This window comes from Calypte anna, chromosome 3 (genome assembly GCF_003957555.1).
Source record: "Calypte anna isolate BGI_N300 chromosome 3, bCalAnn1_v1.p, whole genome shotgun sequence".
NCBI lineage: Eukaryota > Metazoa > Chordata > Aves > Apodiformes > Trochilidae > Calypte > Calypte anna.
In genome coordinates, this window is record NC_044246.1 from 66,616,290 (window position 1) to 66,633,819 (window position 17,530).

Below are 17,530 nucleotides of genomic sequence, written 5' to 3' on the forward strand. Positions count from 1 at the left end.
TGTTGTTTGGAGCACCTGATTGAAAGCATTGTGCTTAGTTTCCTCTTTACGTTAATGATGTTTGTGTAAGGAAATACGCTGACATTTATTGGCCAGCTCTTTTGTTTCAGTGGTTTAATAAGAAACTATGAAATTGATGTTGTGCAATTTCGAGTCAAGTGCTCCAGGAAGCTGAAAAGTTGTTGAAGGACCGGAGTGTAAACAAAAAAAAAAATACTTAATAAACTGAAATGCAGAGATTTCACAGTTGCATCTCTGTCATCTAGACGAAAAGGAGTTTGCATGGCCAGATCCAGGACAGAATCAGACTGCCGGATAAAACTGTTTAAGTTATGAGGAACATCTGCCTGGGGGATCTCCAGCTAAACAGACTTGCTGCTTTTTGCTCTGTATGGATTTCTGCAGTGTACTGTACTTTCTCAAAAGATTGTCAAAACTTATGTATGAATAACCTGGTAAGTTTTGAAAAGCTATACTTATTCTTTTGAAACATAGATGGTTGCTAGTGCTGTAAGAATTTCCTATGACGTATGAGCTTTTTCAAAATATTTTAAAGAATGTTTCTGAGTAAAAAAGTGGGAAAGAAATCCCATTAACCAGATTGCATGGGTTTTATTTTTAAAAAGTCTTTATATACATATATAAAAATCCATATATTACTATAAATTCTAAAGACTCTGGAGGGTGGAGGAGAGAAACCTTTGCTCTTTCAGTTTCTTTGCTTTACTTGACCGTCTGGGTCTAGTCTATGACTTTTCTTATATAAACCTAGGAAAACTGTAAATTCACAAGAAATTGAGACTCCGTGGCCTGCACAATCATCCTGAATTAGTTTCAACTTCTTTTTAAAGTCAGTTATGCTTGAAATTGGGGATATTTCTTTAAGTATTACAGTAAGTTAATAGATCCTTTATCTTATGCTTCCTTAGTGTATGTTTTAGTAGTCAAGTGGAATTTATTATTTTTGCCTCTACTGATACATGACAAAGGTAAGCAAAACCTCTCAAATCCACACAACAATTCTACATGAAGTTTTCAGTAGTTATCACTGTGTTTCTATTTGTTTGAAATGTCTGTGTTTAGAAGACCATGTACTTTTGCTCTGTGAAAAAAGGACATTTTGTGCCCTGGGGCTAACTAACTGGAAGCCTGCTGCAGAGAGACTATCACCTGCTCCATTTTATTTCATACATGTTTCTTTTCCTTTAAATATGCCCTTTAAAACTATTTCTAACTTTTTCACCAGCGAAAGAATTAATTACCTTCCCTGATGAAAGCTTATCCTGCAATGATAACTTTAACAGAAATCCTTTGATTTAAGCTTAAATTAATTCAGAATAAGAAATAAGTTACTGTTCCTACCAGCTTTGAAAGACAGGAAAATCGCATTTGTGTTCAGTGAACACACTGTGTAACAGATCAGATAAGAAAAATAAAATCTTGGAGTCTGAGAGCTGTAAATCTTATTTTTCTCCTCCAGTCTACCGATTGTGTTCACATTTGCTTCGTGACACTTTTGATTTCCCCCTACTGTCACAGTGTGCCCAGTGTGCTGAAACTTTCTTCTGGAAATCATTTTGTTAAGGGCACTCTTACCTCTCTGCAGGATGAAGCTTAAGACCTAACATTCAGCTTCTCCAAGGCTGTGAGATATATTGTCAAATCGTTTGCACTTCACAGGCAGTGACTGGTTTTGCACACTTTGCATGATGTGAAAAAATAGGCACCCAAGCTCAAGAGCACTTTTGGCAGGAAAGGAAGAGTGGTCACCATATGGCTGCATGAAGTGCCTTCAAAAGAAGGCCAGACAAAAGGCATTTAGCTTGAAGGAAAGTCTTCCTGCTCCCAAGAGGTTTAAGCCACTTGTCTTTGTCGTTTATGTGCAAGATATTTATGAAGTCTTTGCTGTTGACTCAGTGAAGCAGGATCAGGAGATGAGAGCCAAATTCCTACCTGAAATAATTTAATTAACACCAGCTGATTCTGCCAATGTCCTAGTTCTATGGTACTCTGAAATTGGTCTGAAATGAGATGCTACTGGTGTACCAACAATAAATTTCTTCAAATGAGGAAACATTAGTCAAAGAAAAAAATTTTTACAAGAAACTAATGCTATAATATATTTTAATCAAAGAATTTTGGGGAAGCATTTTGAATCTCTGGAAAAATGTTTGTATTTCTCTTATAGGAAGGAGAAGTTGGAATTACTAACCTTTGCAATGTTAGTGACATCACTGGAGCAGTGAGTAATGGTTTACTTTGCTAATTACTGATGTTTTATGTTATTGCTTCTTGAATAAAATGGGTACAATGATCACATTGTCAAAAACTTAATGTAAATTTGCACAGTTGCCTGTCTGGCATAAGTCACTAGGTTGTGTGCTGAGACTGGGCTCAAATTATTAAAGAAACAACTGTCATTTTTGTTTAAAGAAAATATGCAAAGGGAGTGGTGCTCTGCTCTGAGTCATGTTTGCATTTGTGATCTACAAGATTCATAATCACTCTTTTTTGAGAAGATAAGTAAAAATCAGTGTTCTTTCAAAAATGTGAATAATTTACTCAGGTACTTTTGTAGTCAAGTAGTGTGTTTCCCTGTCTCAGTGATTTGATGGGAGAAAACTTAAAATTACAGTTGTTGAAAATTTAGAGTTCTGTAGGACTTCAAACGGTTGTATCTATCATGGGGTGATCTTTATCTTAACATGAGCTTTCCATAGCAGTATCCTTGTGAGGTCTTTAGCTGACGCTGTCCCAAGCCTGATTTTGAGTGCTGGCAGTTATATATTTTCTTTGAGGAGTGATGAACTTATTAATATTTTCCACAGAGAAAATTTTCCACTAGAAGCTTCTCAGCACCTGGCATCTAGCAAGGTTGTGTCATTTATGATGCTGGGACCATAAAAGTCTGAGTTGTCACGACAATACCTAGCAAGGCTGACTCACCTACTTAGGTCGCTGTGTATATTTGCACAGTATTATCAAGTCTTTCAACTTTTTTTCATGAGGCTTTGCAATGCTTAATACCAGAGTCTGTTGCTTCAAAAATTGTTCCCTTTCAGCTTTTTTATATTTAAAAAGAAAAATGTACATTAAGAGAAATTACCATTAAGATGTAGATGAGACAGAATAAACAAGGGCCAACATCAAACACAAACTACTTCATATTTAATTATGCCTTTGAAAACTCGTGGTTTTAAAGCCAAAGCCTTGCATGTTGGAGAGTGTGGGGCTTGTGCTGAACAGCTTTCCACTGTGCTCTGCTGTGCTGCATGCTCTGTGTGTGTTACTTCTCCACAAAGAACAAATGGTAAAAATAAAGCTGGGAAAGAGGGAGCACTGGCCACCCACATCGTGGCTGGCTGGGTGATTTGTTCCCAGAGCAAAACTGAACATGGTCTGTCAGAACCAGAGTTCCTTCTGCCCCTGGAGCTGTGTATCAACCCATTCCCAAGGCCTATGTAAAGCAGAGAACTCTTCCCCAGGTGATAGCCATGGTCTGTTCAGGTGTTCTGCAGTCTTTTTACTGCTCCCAGGAAATGTGAGAGTATCAAAGGCTTTACCAGAGCTGACCAGATAGTTGAACATCTTACTGTTTTGCACAAAACAGTCTCTAAGAATGATTTATCTTCTTCTCTATATTTGATTTTACATTAGGAAAAGCACAACATAACTCCTTTACTGTAGTATCTGAGTACTTTATGATCTTTGATATAGTTAATATTTTTGTTACAGACTTTAAGTGCTAACAGTGCCTACTTTATTGTTACAAAGCTGGAGCATGAAGGAGCTGTGACTTGGTCATTCATAATATTTTACTGCATCTGGAAATCAACTATTGTTCTCACTCTAAGCACTGGAGTATCTCGTCTCTTTAAAAAAAAAAGTGGTTTAAAAGTAGTTTTTAATGCCATTGTCTGTCTTTGCAGTGCACACAGGGATGTCAGTTTTGGAATGCAACGGTGCAAATCAATTGCCCACTGAAATGTGTGAGTATTGCCTTAGCCATGGCTCTGTAGCACTTGTTTCCAGTCCATCAAGTACCTAATCCAAGGGCAGATGTGGAAAACATAACCAGAGCAGAGTTTCTGTGGAAAGACATAATATCCACATTTTTTCTCAGCACACTTATAAATTCTTCTGGGAAGTCAGTAATTCTTGCTATGGGAGTTACCTGTAATAGCAAAAGTTTCCATTGTGTTTGTCAAAATGTGGGACATTTTACAGCTCATTAAGCTCGGCCACTCACTCAGATTGGCACATGGTCTTTCCCACATTGGCTTCTTGTTTTTACTAAACTGGATGGGTAAGAGTTTGCATTGGTCTGGGACAATTGCCATGATTGTTTTTAAACATTTCCCTTTTTTCTGGACCTCTTGAAACCTAAAGCTCCTTGGCATCTTTTTAATGTTGACTTTCTGGTTTTTCAAGTGTGAGTTTTCCTTCTTTTGCATTTGCCAGTGATAAGGTTTTGTAGTGTACTTTTTACTGTAAGAAATTTCTGATTAATTGATATTATCTGTTTGAAATACTATGTGAATGTATTTATGCTAATCCTGTGCTGTATTGATTTGCTTCTTGGCAGAATAAGACATACACCAGAGCGTGTGAGGTAAGTTAAATGTTATCAATCAATAAAAAAAAAAAAAAATCATGATTTCAGTGATTACTATATCCATATAGTGCTAAGTAGATACATAGACTTATCAGCCCAGGTCTAATGGTTTTGTGCTCCTTAAAGAATAAGTTAAACACCTGAATCCTTTCTTTACGGCATGGTTGCCAAGGACATGTTTGCATTAAAAATTGCTGTTTAGCAAAGACTATTGCTTTACAGAAAGCAGACTAATCATACCAGTACAGAATGTGGTACAGACCTATATAAATTATATTCTAGGCTCTCATAGTGGTCTTTTTTTTATCTAGTTTGTTGTTACTGCCATCAAAGATGAACCAGAGAGAATGTTTACTAAGGCTGGTATGGCACCAGGTTGGCGATAAGAGGAAACAAGCAGTGGGAGCTAGAAGGCAAAGCACACTCTTCACTGAGAGTAAAAATGAATTAAAATGCAATTCAGTGTAAGGCAACATGAGGTCCTTTAGAAAGAGATCTCAGCTGGGAAATACCTGATCTGTGCTGCAGAAGGACTGGCATTTTCAGTGAGAAGTATGAGGCAACTAAGGGCTGTAAAGAGATGGTGCCTTTCTGAGGACCCTTTAGAATGAACATAGAATGCAGGATGGGATGTCCTGACTGGGACAAAAGCTGATTGTCAATCTTGAACTTTGATTGAAAAGGCTTATTTTTTTAAATGCTTTTTAATCTGTGAAACTGTGACGATGAAAGAAGTTTATGAAGATGCTAAATTATGCATTTGGAGTGTAGGAACAGTTCAGGAAATAAACCAACTTACTTTTGCAGAAACAGAATTAATGTGGGGTTGGATTTAATTTTTATTTTTTTATTTATTTTTTTCCCTGTGGCCATACAATATTCCTTTAAAATTCACTAACTCTGCAAGAGCTAGTTTTCCCCTGTTTTTCCCTTGGATCAGCTGTTTAGTTTGACTCCCCGCATGGTCAGGGGAGCACTAGGTCACTGTCTGCAGATTGTAATTGCAGTCTGCAGGGGAAAAGAGGGGGGGGAGTAAGACTGTGACCTTTCCTTTGGAGTTGGCTCAGCTCTATGCTGTAAATACACCTTGGCACTGGAATCTGGTAGTAGTATTCCTGATGGATATTACCTCTTACCTAGGAACAAAGGTATGCCACTGAATTTGGTGAGAATATTAACAAGAAAGGGCAGCAGAATCTGGCTCACACAGGGGCAGTTCTGATCAATGGAGAGGATATATGAGGATTTCTTTTTTTCAGGCAGAGCAGATGGTAATCTTGCCTTAAAATTTCCAGGGTTAGGAGCTTTAGTAATCCTTTTACCCCAAGCAAATTTGGAATTATAGTTTGGACAAAGATCTGAAGAAAAAAGCAAAAACATGACAGAAACCAAATGATCAGAAATGTCTGTGTTACATGAAATAGAAGGCACTACGAACCGGTGTGTACCTTGGGGACACTATGCCCTACAAATTAAAAAAATCTTGGTGGCAAATGAAAACTGCGGTGTACAGTTGATAACTGATGTCTGCCAATACCTTGATCTTTGCCTCCCAACAGTGATAATAATTATAGGATGGTTTGGGTGGAAGGGATGTTAAGGATCATCTAGTGGTAACCCCCTTGCATTGGCAGAAACACCTCCCTCTAGACCAGATTGCTCCAAGCCCCATCCAGCTTGGTCTTGGACACTTCCAGGAAGGAGGAAGCCACAACCTTCCTGGGCAACCTGCTCCAGTCTCTCACCACCCTCAAAGTGAAGACTTTCTTCCTACTGTCCAACCTAAATCTTCCCTTTTCCACTTTAAAACCATTACCCCTTGTCCTATCACTACACACCCTTCTAAAAAGCCTCTTCCCAGCTTTCCTGTACAACCCTTCAAGTATTGGAAGGCTGCTATAGAGTGTCCCCAGAGCCTTCTCTCTTCCAGGCTGAATAGCCTCAAATCTATCAGCATCTCTTCATAGGAGAGGTCCTCCAGCCCTCTGATCATCTTCAGGGCCCTTTTCCTAACTGACTTGGAGGTATTTTATTTCTCTGATTATGAACACATTTGAAAAAAGTTTTCAGAAGTGCTTGCACTTGGCACTGAATGCCTAGATGTAAGATAACATATAGAGGAATATATTGCTAAGAAATCCACCTCAGCAGCAACTGTGCTGCCTGAAATAACAAGACTTATCCGTTTCCATAGGGTGCTGGAAATGTGTATCATAGAATCACAGGAAGAGCAATAAAAATACTTTGCTCACTTAGCATGACGAATTGCTTCTGGGTGATCTAAAGGTTAACTATCACTTGTATGAAGAAAATCTTCAAGATTTTATAGGCCAAATGAAATTGCATGATAAAATGAGCCTCCAAAAAGTAGCTGTGTAGAAGAGCTCAAACCATCACTTCTCAAAAGTTTTGTCTTTCCAGGATACTCAGTCTTACATGTAATTTTAAAGAGAGATCCACTAAGATCCAGTAAGAGAAATCTTACTACCTCTTAAATTCTCTACAAATAAAGCAGACTAGCACTGTACCTTTTTTTCCTACCTAAACTGAAAACTCTGAAGGGTTTTCTGTTCTCAGGATCTGAGTGTGGAGAACTTGCTGCCCTGGGGTATTGGTTATGTTTGCAGCTCATGGACATGAGGGTACCACAAGGAGTAACTGCTGACAAGGAAGTGTGAATTAGGTATTTCTGCTCTTACAAATTACTAATTTCAACTATCCTGAAAATTCACTGGAATTACATTTGGATGAATGTGCCTCATTCATAAGAAATATATGAAGTGGGAAAGGGTAAACCCAATATGTGTAACATATCATTTTAACATATTAAAAACCATCACTTCCTAACTCAATGGCTGTCACTGAAGCATATTTCCAACTTTAATGTAGCTCCATATTTGTGCTTTCCACAAAAGGACAGTGTGTAAGGAGAAGAACCCTAATTCAGTGCCCAGTGAAATGATGAAAAGAACACCTCCTCGGAGTGAGTTTGTGGTACTGCTATTTCTAAGAAAGAGTGTAATTCCACAGGATTTGTATGTATATAAAGCATGTCTCCATATTTCTGGGAGGAAGTTGTGCCCTTACACAAAACTAACCAGTGAGTTCTGTACCCTTAACAGACAATTTCCTGTAAGTTTGGCTGTAGGCGTGCAGAGGATGCATATGGAGCTGAAGCACAGAGTAAGTTTGAACAAAGTCCTGTGCCCGATTCACAGCCTGATAAGTTCAGTTTTAAGATTGCAGTATTAATTTACTGTCTGAGTTTCTTTGAAAAAATATGAAAATATCTTGAGTGTTTTTAATACTTAGAAAATTGCCGCTGCTCTTTTCCTTTCAACAAGTACAAAGAAGTTAACTATATCTTACAGTAAAACTATTTTTCATACCTTTCATGGACACAAGACTTTTAAAATTAAATCTCAACTATTTAATATGATAGTTTGTAGTGAAATGAGGCAACCAGGTGCCACTAATTACCAGGCAGTGGGCATGAGCTTGTGTTAAGCCCACCTGTGCCTGATTAAGGTGGGCCCCAACTGCGCATGGGCAGGATTAGGGGGCCAATAAAAGGTAAGGCCTGAATTCACAAGCTCAGCTCACGCTCGAGTGGCACAGTTGGTTAGCGCGTGGTACTTATACAGCAAACCTGAGGAATGCTGAGGCCGTGGGTTCAAGCCTCACCCTAGTGGTGAAGAGCTCTGATGGCGCAACCAAGTTAGTGTGGTACTGAGACAAAGCTCCAGGGGGCACAATCAGGTTAGTGCGGTGCTCATAGAAGCAGTAAGCCAAGCATGCCGAGGTTGTGAGTTCCAGCATGAGCTGAGCTTATGAATTCAGGCCTTACCTTTTATTGGCCCCCTAATCCTGCTCATGAGCAGTTAGAGCCCGCCCTAATCAGGCACAAGTGGGCTTAACACAAGCTCATCCCCACTCCTTGGCAATTAGTGGCACCTAGTTGCCTCATTTCACTACAATAGTTTGTCAAACACCCACCCTTGATGTACCTGTTACTTTGAAACAATTGCCAGCTTATCTCCTATAGCTTGCATGGGAACAATTGGGACAATACAGTGCTATTGAAATAGACTCCTTGAAAATCTCTTCAGAAATCTCCAGTACCTTCACCAGGTTTCTATTCAGCAAAATTTTACTTGTAACTTAGAGTATATTTACCTACGCACAGAGTTTTAGTCACAATTACTAACATTGAGCTTGGCCCAGGTCAGTGTTACTTATCAAACTGTCTTTAAAATATGGAATGGCTGGGGTTGAAAGGGACCTTAAAAATTATCTAGTTCTGACCCCCTTGCATGGGCAGAGACACCTCCCACTACATCAGGTTGCTCAAGGTCCCATCCAGCCTGGCCTTTAACACTGACAGGGAAGGGGCAGCCACAGCTTCCCTTAGCAATCTGTTCCAACATCTCACTACGCTCACAGGAAAGAATTTCTTCATAATGTGTGTCCTAAATCTCCCCTCTTCAAATTTTAAACCATTGCCCCTTTTCCTCTCAACTGTGTAGAAAGCCCTACCCCATCTTTCCTGTAATCCCCTTACAGATATTGGAAGGTTGCTATAAGATCACCTTGAGGCCTCCTCTTCTCCAGACTGAACAACCCCAACTTCCTCAGCCTGTCTTCATAGGGGAGGTGCTCCAGCCCTCTGACCATTTTAGTGTCTCTCCTCTGGATATGCTACAGGAGCTCTGTGTCCTTCTTTATGTTTGGGACTTCAGAACTGGACACAGGACTCCATGAGGGGTCTCACAAGAGCAAAGTAGAGGGGGAGAATCACCTCCCTTTACTGACTGTCCATACTTCTTTTTCTGCAGACCAGGACGCAGTTGGCTTTCTGGGCTGCAAGTGCACACTGATGGCTCACGTTAAATTTCTGATCCACTTCCACCCCAAAGTCCTTCTCCTGAGGGCTATCCTCAATCCTCAATATCATGTGATTAATTCAGTAACATTTTCAGTAAATTAAATCCTGTTTCTTTGTTGGATTCACAGCTTTCATGTGTGTGTAGGGCGTAATAGACTTTTGCTCTGAAATTGCTATGAAAGTTTTTTTCTTAGTGTTGCATTATATTTTCCTCTCAGACTATTTGAACAAGCCTGGAGCACCATTTGCATCTATCATAGGGAGCCACAATGTCACATTAGGGTGGAAGCCAGCTAACATCTCTGGGGTCAAATATATTATCCAGTGGAAGTTCTATCAGCTCCCAGGAGACTGGAGGTACACAGAGGTAAAGAACGACACTTTTCCTTTCCAAAGAAATAGCTTCTTGGACTTGTTTATAGTTCAGTCCTTCCTTAGAGGGGGAAAATAAATTTCAATTTATAAACAGATTGCAATCACAACAAAAAACACCTGAGAAATGAAAGTAATGATTAGATTTTGATGTAGAAGTGTCTCTAATTTACTGGCAAATTAAGTGATTCCTTTATCTTTTTCTATCAGTCGGCTAGAATTCATAAAACATGTTAGAATTCCTAGTGTACTTGCAGGCTTGTGTTTTTTGTCTCTGATCTTCATTTTATTTTAGAAAAACATTGGATAATACATTAAGCGTGTGATAGAGGTTCACAAAATCATGAGTAGCACAAAGAAGCTGAGAAGTGATTGTTACTCTTTGTTTCCTCCAATGTCGAAGCTAGGGACCTCTATGGAAACTAAGCAGGTAGCATGTTCACACTAGCAAATGAAGGCATTTCCTCACTAAATTCAAACTACTAAATATTAAAATTACTAAAGTTATTTAATGGACTTCAAAAAGGGACTGGACAAATTAATGAAAGAAAAAAAATGCAGGTCTACTAAATGCAACTTAGACCATGCAACTGCCACGGTTTCATGTTGAGCCATGCTTGAAGTCAAGATTGAAGGTATTCTGGAGAAATAAAACTGTAGGCTTTCTATTTAATATACCTTCCCATGGAGATATATAGTTCTTGTCAAAACACAATACTTGGCTAATAGATGTTTGTTCTGACTCAGTATGGTTATTCTCATTTTACGCTCTTTTGCGTCAACTCTACGCTTGTTATCTTGCCATCGTCTCTGTTGGACCATTTTACAGAGCACAGCAAGCTGGTGCCACAAATCAAAAGTAAAGATAATTTGCTAAGCAGGAAGTTCTTCTGAATTAATCATTGGTGAAACAATGGGGAACAATTACTTCAGACCATAAATATTTTAATGTAGCTGGGAATCTTCAGATTTTAAACCTGTAGTGTATGTAGCAGCAGTTTTAAATACATTGCCCATAGTATGTAACTGTTTTCTATTTTTTACTTATTCTTAAAATTTATTATTGTATTGCAATCATCCTTCCACACATCCATTCATTGTTTAGATTCAGTAACGTGTACTGAAGAAAAGAGGCAAGTGCTAAAAGGATGGAAAATCAAAGCCTGTGGTGAAAATAGCTTCCAGAATTTCCTCTTATTTAAGCTTAGGATGCTGCAGATTATTATCCTGAAATATGCATTTTGTTGTCTAAGCATTGTTTTGCCCTGATAACACTCAACATAGTAAATACAAGGTGGAGGAAGAAAAAAAGATTGTGTCTGTGCATTGATCTAGGTGGTGTCTGAAACTTCATATACAGTCAAAGGCCTTCAAGCCTTCACAAAGTATGTGTTTCGGGTAGTCTGGATCATCACATCTCAGCTGCAGCTCCATTCTCCATCAAGTCCCACTTATCGGACACATGCTTTTGGAGGTAATGAATCATGCTATTAACTACATTTTATCAGAAACATCTAGGTTTCCTTGTTGCTTCTTTCACGGAAAACATTGTTGCTTAATCTTCAGAATGATACATTTGCTGTCTGCTGGGTTGCTGTGGAAGACCAAACTAAAATACTACAGCCCCTTTACTTGAACTAGAATATTTGGGGCTGCTTCCTGCTTTTAGTTTGAAAGCATGCATAGAAAAGTACATGGTCAAATTTGTGAAGGCACGTTGGATATTTCTGTGCACAATTATACACATGAACTTTTTGAGGGAAATTTTCCTGCACACTAAAGAAAGCTAAGAATTGCTGAAATCATGTAGTGTTCCTAATCATATGTATTAGTATAAATGAATTAACAGGCATGAAACCTAAAAATGCACCCTAAAAAAGCAAAATCATTAAGATCATAAATGTTAAGAATTCCTGTCTCTGGCAGCTCCTGCGACGGCTCCAGTCATTAAAGATATTCAGAGTTCAAGCCCAAACACTGTTGAAGTTAGTTGGTCTCCACCACTTTTTCCCAATGGATTGATTGTTGGGTATAACTTGCTTCTGACCAGTGAGAATCATAAACTGTTGGGAGCCTCAAGAGGACAAAGCTTTCAGTTCTACTCCACCTTCCCGAACAGCACTTACAGGTAAAAAAAAAAGATAACCAACATGATCAAGTGTGCTGAGCACTTCCTTCTTGGATTAAATGCAATGTATGCCTAAGTACCACTTCCTCACAATTACACTATTTGCTTACATTCTTACCAAAAGCAAGGGTACCTCCTTTGAGATGATGGCGTTATCCCAGATGAACTGACTGCTCATGTGAAAGTCAGATGGAGAAGTAAGAAAAGTAATTTGACATAGGGCTAGCAGGCTGCATTTTCTTAAATGATGTGTGGTTTTTATTTTTTAAGCCCATGTGGCATGTCTTCAGTTTGTTTTAGGAAAGATAGAGCAGTCTTCTTGAGTCCTGTAAGCATCTTGAAAAATTCCTTCATTTTTATTAAAAAAAAGTGCCTCTGTTCTCTTTGCACTGGTAAATACTGATATTTGAAATGAAATTGAGTTGCTCTTCTGTGTTTGAAAACCAATTTTAAATCTTAATCATCTTTATCTGTGAAATTACTTGTTCCTTGAAGAAACCACTGGTCAACATGGTGAAATACATGAAACTAACATACTTGCTATTGTTGTCTCACCTTTGGGGAATTCAGATTCTGTTTGCTTTTATTTTTATTATAAATTTCCCAGAGAATTACATTTAAATGTGTACTTTCCCAAAGTCAAACTCTTCTGTAACTGCTGCCTTACTTGATAATATGTTTCTCCAGCAATCCTTCAAAAGAAGCCTACTACCTAAACCCTGTACCTTTGGTTTGCCATAGGTTCACTATTGTGGCAGTCAATGAAGTTGGTGCTGGACCCCCTGCCGAAGCCAACATCACAACCCCCGAAACCAAAGGTACAAAAGCATCAGGGTCCTTATTGCTGTCTCTTCCTGGGGACAAAGTCACATCCTCTGTACACAGCCATGCACCTGGCTGTAGAGAACAGTATTTAGATTGTAAAGAGTGCGTGACAAGGAGTTGAACACTGAGGAGTCAATAGCCTGTAAGAGAGTTGCGTTCTTTAGGTTTAGACAGATTCTGGTAGGCTCAAACTTCTGTATGGCTTGAGTTGTATTAGAGATGGAAAACACCTTGGTGATCTGAGGCTGTGACTGAGAGAGCACACTGTCATTTTCTAGATGATATTTTAATAAGAAAATAATTTGTCAAAAATCCTCAGATATTTCATGCCAAATATGTTAAATCACATCTGGTTTTGTTTCTCTTTCATGGCTGTATTTATTTTACTATACTAGTAAATATGAGTAATGATACACTATAGGTATCACGCAAAGAATTGCAGAAACATTAATTAAAAATGTATCTTTAGAAAGCAAAGATGCTCCCTTTCTTCTGAGGAAATCCAGATGTCAAACACTTGGAAAGGCTTCAACTCTAGTAAACCAACACTTTCAGTTTGTCTCTGAATCTGCCAATCATCTTGGAGAAATTGAGCATATAGCTTCCCTAGTGTTTGGGTTTGGGGTTTTTTTTGGTTGGTTGGGTTTTTTGGGTTTATTTGTTTGTTTGGTTTTGTTTAAGGTTTTTTTTGTGATAGCTTAGAGACACTGATATATCCTTATCTGGAGATGCCGCAGAGGCTTGCTGTAGGGATTGGCTGACCCTAAGCCATAACCTTTGTACTATTTATGAAAAGTCCATACTGGTACATGTGACTGTGTTAATTAAGTCATGCTGATTACCAACCAATTAATTTAATGCAGAATACAAACAAATAACCCTACCACCCCAAAACCCTACCTTCTCAGGGTGTGGAACCATTTTGCTTCCCCTTATGAGTCACCACTAAATACTTTAGTTGATCCCTGTGAATTGCACTGGCATATACTTCCTCTCCATGCTGATGAGAACAGGAGAAACCCTTCTTCACAATTGTATCATATTTAGAAATGGTGTTTGGGAAGAGTCTGGGAAAGGGACTCATGTCTGGACTAGGTTGTGAAAAATGCCACTGGAAAAGAGATAAAGAAGTGATATTGGCCTCTTGTAGTTCTGGAGAGATGGTTACCGAAATGACCTCAGTGTGTGCATCATGTGAGAAATGCATGCAGCTCCATCTATGCAGATTATCTGGGAATGAATTAAGGAAGCATTTGATCACAGTCTTGTGATACTCATATGAGGAAATGATATCTGGTAGCTGACAGCTGGTTTAAGTAGAGGGAAAAAAACAGAGGGAAGGATTGTTTGCACACTGATATTAGCCAAATTCAGACTGAAAAAAATCCACTTTTAAAAATTAAGATAACCCCCTTTTGATTTAAATTAGCAGAGGATGTGCTTGATTTTCAGGGATTTTAGATTCAGAGGCATGACGAGGTGCCTTTCCCAGAGCTATGCATAGCCCAGGAAAACATATGAATTTGTTCCAGAGGTTTGATGTAGGTTATTTGGGCCCGCATAAGAACAAAGTCAGCTTATATGACCAAAGCTCCCCTTCTTGACTTTAAAATTTGTGACTTTATTTAAAAAAACAATACAAAACACCATATTTTAAATTTAGCAAGTTTGAAGGTGACAATATTATTCTATTATCATCTTTATCTGAAACTACTTGTTTCTTGAAGAAACCATTGCTCAGCATGAGGAAATACGTGAAATTAACATACTTTCTATGCTCTTACCCAGCTCTGTGAGATAATATTCTAGTTTGACTGGCTTTTCAAAGAAACCCAGGGAGTTAAATATTCCACTTCCATTGGATCTTGGAGCGACATGGGTGTTTTTGTGTCTTCTTTTTCTCGGAAGACTATAAGGCCTCATTTGCTCCAGCTCACTTTTCCTCGCTAGGGACTCATTACTCTTACAGGAAATTATAGTATGGAAGTCATGCAGTGCATTCTTACCCAGTGCAAGAAGCCTGTCTACATGCAACGTTCAAAGAATTTAAGTTTTAACCAGTCATTGCTAGTGAAAGAATATGCACATGTGTATATATCAGTGCGTGTGTACATACAATCACAGAATGCTTTGGGACCTTAAAGACTGTCTAATTCCACCCCCCCTGCATGGGCAGGGCCACCTCTCACTAGACCACATTCCTCAAAGCCCCATCCAACCTGGCCTTGAACACTGACAGGGAAGGGGCAGCCACAACTTCCCTTGGCAACCTGTTCCAGCATCTCACCACCCTCACAGGAAAGAATATTTTCATAATGTCTAGCCAACATCTCTACTCTTCAAATTTTAAACCACTGTCCTTTGTCCTCTAGCTACACAACTGTGTAAAAAGATCTATCCCAGCTTTCTTATAGGTCCCCTTCAGCTGTTTATCTGAGTTAGCAACATCGTTCTCTCTGATACAATTGTTTATCTTAATTCTGAATTTCTTCTTTTGTTAGATAAGGAAAAAGCAACATGGCTCTTCCTATCCAGAAACAAGTCTTTAAGGAAGAGATACACGGAACATTTCCTCGAAGCAGCTCAGTGCCTGCAAAATGATATGATATCTCACAACATTACAGGTAAAATCTCCTTTTCTCTCAAGTATGACTTAGACCTCTATATTCACCAAGGACAGAAGGTACCTCACCTAGCCTAGAGGCAGTATCTTTGTAGTCAATGGGGAGAAACAGGAACTTTGAGGGTATGATTTTTTTTACCTATTTGAAGCGACAGGCACCAGGAAGAAGTGAATTGTTCTCCCCAGTGCAACTTTTTTGTCCCTGAACATAGACAGATAGTTAAGAGCTGGACTTTTATGTAGTAGGTATCTAACCTGCAGTCAGACGAAGCCAAAGCAGATGTTTCCCTGTGGTTAATGAAACTGTTTTCTCAATGCAAATATGGGGAAATAGAATTAAATAATACAAAGTGTCAAAAGATACTGGCTGAAGAGTATGCTACTGTGTTAGTTAGCCTGGAGCACAGAGCTCTATAAGGAGGCATTTAGTAGCCTAGGTCACCAGACAACATTATCTCAACTCACTCCCCACTCTATTGTTTCTTATCTAAACTGGTGCTGCATTTGTTCCTTGGAGACACTGTGGAAATCTGAGTTTAACTCAGATAGAGCTACGAAGATAGCAGAAATTTTGCCCCTGACTAAATACCCTTTGACAGGACAAGAGCTTGAATTCTAGACTGAATGGTGCTTTGTGAGGAGATGCAAATTACATCTATTTGCCCTGGAGACAGGGGACCACTGTCGGTTTGTTTGCATGTTATGTAATGTTTCTGAGGGCAAATTGTTTATAATAATGTCCCTTATATAGCAAATGAGAGACCTTCCATATTATCTGAAAGAAAAGTAGAAGTGGAGGAGTAAGCCAGGTACCTTTCTCCAATCGTGTTGGGCTGAGCATCAAAAAGTGCTTCTTTTTAAGGCAAGTAGAAAAAGTAACTGAAAAACTGCAGTTTATTTGTTATATAATCTATGTACATGTATCTTTCTATTTTTAGGAATTTCTGTGAATTTTTACCAGCAAGCTGTCTATTTTTCTGAGGGAAATTCCATCTGGGTGAAAGGAGCTGCAGATATGTCTGATGTATCTGACCTAACTCTTTTTTATGCTGGCTGGGGGAATATTACATCCATCTCAGTAGACTGGCTTTACCAGAGGATATACTTTGTCATGAATGAAAAGGTAGTGCTCTAGGGATTAACGAATTTCTTATTTCATTTGAACCATTACTGTGATTTATATTACGTGAGAAAATTCCATTTATAAACAGATATGCATGGAAAAATATGATTATAGAAATAGATTTATTACTGTTCAAGAGGGAAAGTGTTTCATGCCTGTGATGACAAGTCAGACAACAACAGTTTCAACTTGAAGTAAAAGTGTAGATCACAACCCTGCCTTTTGTTCCATACTCATAGAATATCTTGTGTTAATGGTCAGCTTTGAATGTACCTTTGTAGTCCTCCAGTGCACAAAGGACTAGAAAAATGCCCTAACTGGTTAGTGGGGGGTTGTTGGTTTGTTTATCTTGTTATTATTATTTTAAACCCATTGCAGGTTAGAGAAGTCTTAAGGTTCAGAAAAGTCCCAGGATCAGAAAGCACTCCCTTCTTTTCCCTTCTCTGCCTAGATCGCATTCAAAGTATGGTCTTCCAATAACCCCAAATCAGGCTTCATTTTCCAGTTTAGAGGTAGGAAGTTAAAAGGGAAAAAGATTGACAGGCAGCTCTTCCAGGGTAAGATGTCATGGATAGATTGGTTCAAGTGTTATACTCAGGTGACTGACAAATCAGGAGCCCAGAAGGACCTAGGACTGTGAGAGAGGTGTTTTACTGTCTAGTTCCCCTGAGGGAATCTCAGGTCAGCTTGTTTGCTCACTAGCAAATGCTCTATGAATGCATCCTCGGGTTTTCTTCTCATTCCCCAGATATATGTCTGCCATTTAGAGAACTGCACAGCAGCTGAAGACATCACTCCTCTCTATGTGACATCCCCTCGGAAAATTATAGCTGACCCCTATAATGGGTAAGGGTCATCATCTGAGCACTTTGTGTCAAAGGTGCTGTAAAGCTTCTCTCTGATTTTCTTCACTTCATTAGCCATCTAGGTTCCTGCTTCAAACTCCTGCCTTACAAAAA

General features: G+C 38.8%; 1 protein-coding gene across 1 annotated transcript in view; it reads left to right on the plus strand.

Moving 5' to 3' along the window:
- The first annotated feature begins 332 nt into the window (after positions 1–332).
- Positions 333–17,530, plus strand: part of ROS1 (ROS proto-oncogene 1, receptor tyrosine kinase) — a 72,026-nt gene continuing 54,828 nt past the window's right edge. Inside the window, exons 1-12 of the mRNA XM_030447554.1 lie at positions 333–455; positions 2,189–2,242; positions 3,930–3,989; positions 4,586–4,612; positions 7,738–7,798; positions 9,719–9,867; positions 11,208–11,346; positions 11,799–12,000; positions 12,742–12,818; positions 15,327–15,449; positions 16,387–16,571; positions 17,320–17,417. Of these exons, the coding sequence (XP_030303414.1) occupies positions 333–455; positions 2,189–2,242; positions 3,930–3,989; positions 4,586–4,612; positions 7,738–7,798; positions 9,719–9,867; positions 11,208–11,346; positions 11,799–12,000; positions 12,742–12,818; positions 15,327–15,449; positions 16,387–16,571; positions 17,320–17,417 (1,298 nt within the window). The remainder of the gene's footprint in view (positions 456–2,188; positions 2,243–3,929; positions 3,990–4,585; positions 4,613–7,737; positions 7,799–9,718; positions 9,868–11,207; positions 11,347–11,798; positions 12,001–12,741; positions 12,819–15,326; positions 15,450–16,386; positions 16,572–17,319; positions 17,418–17,530) is intronic.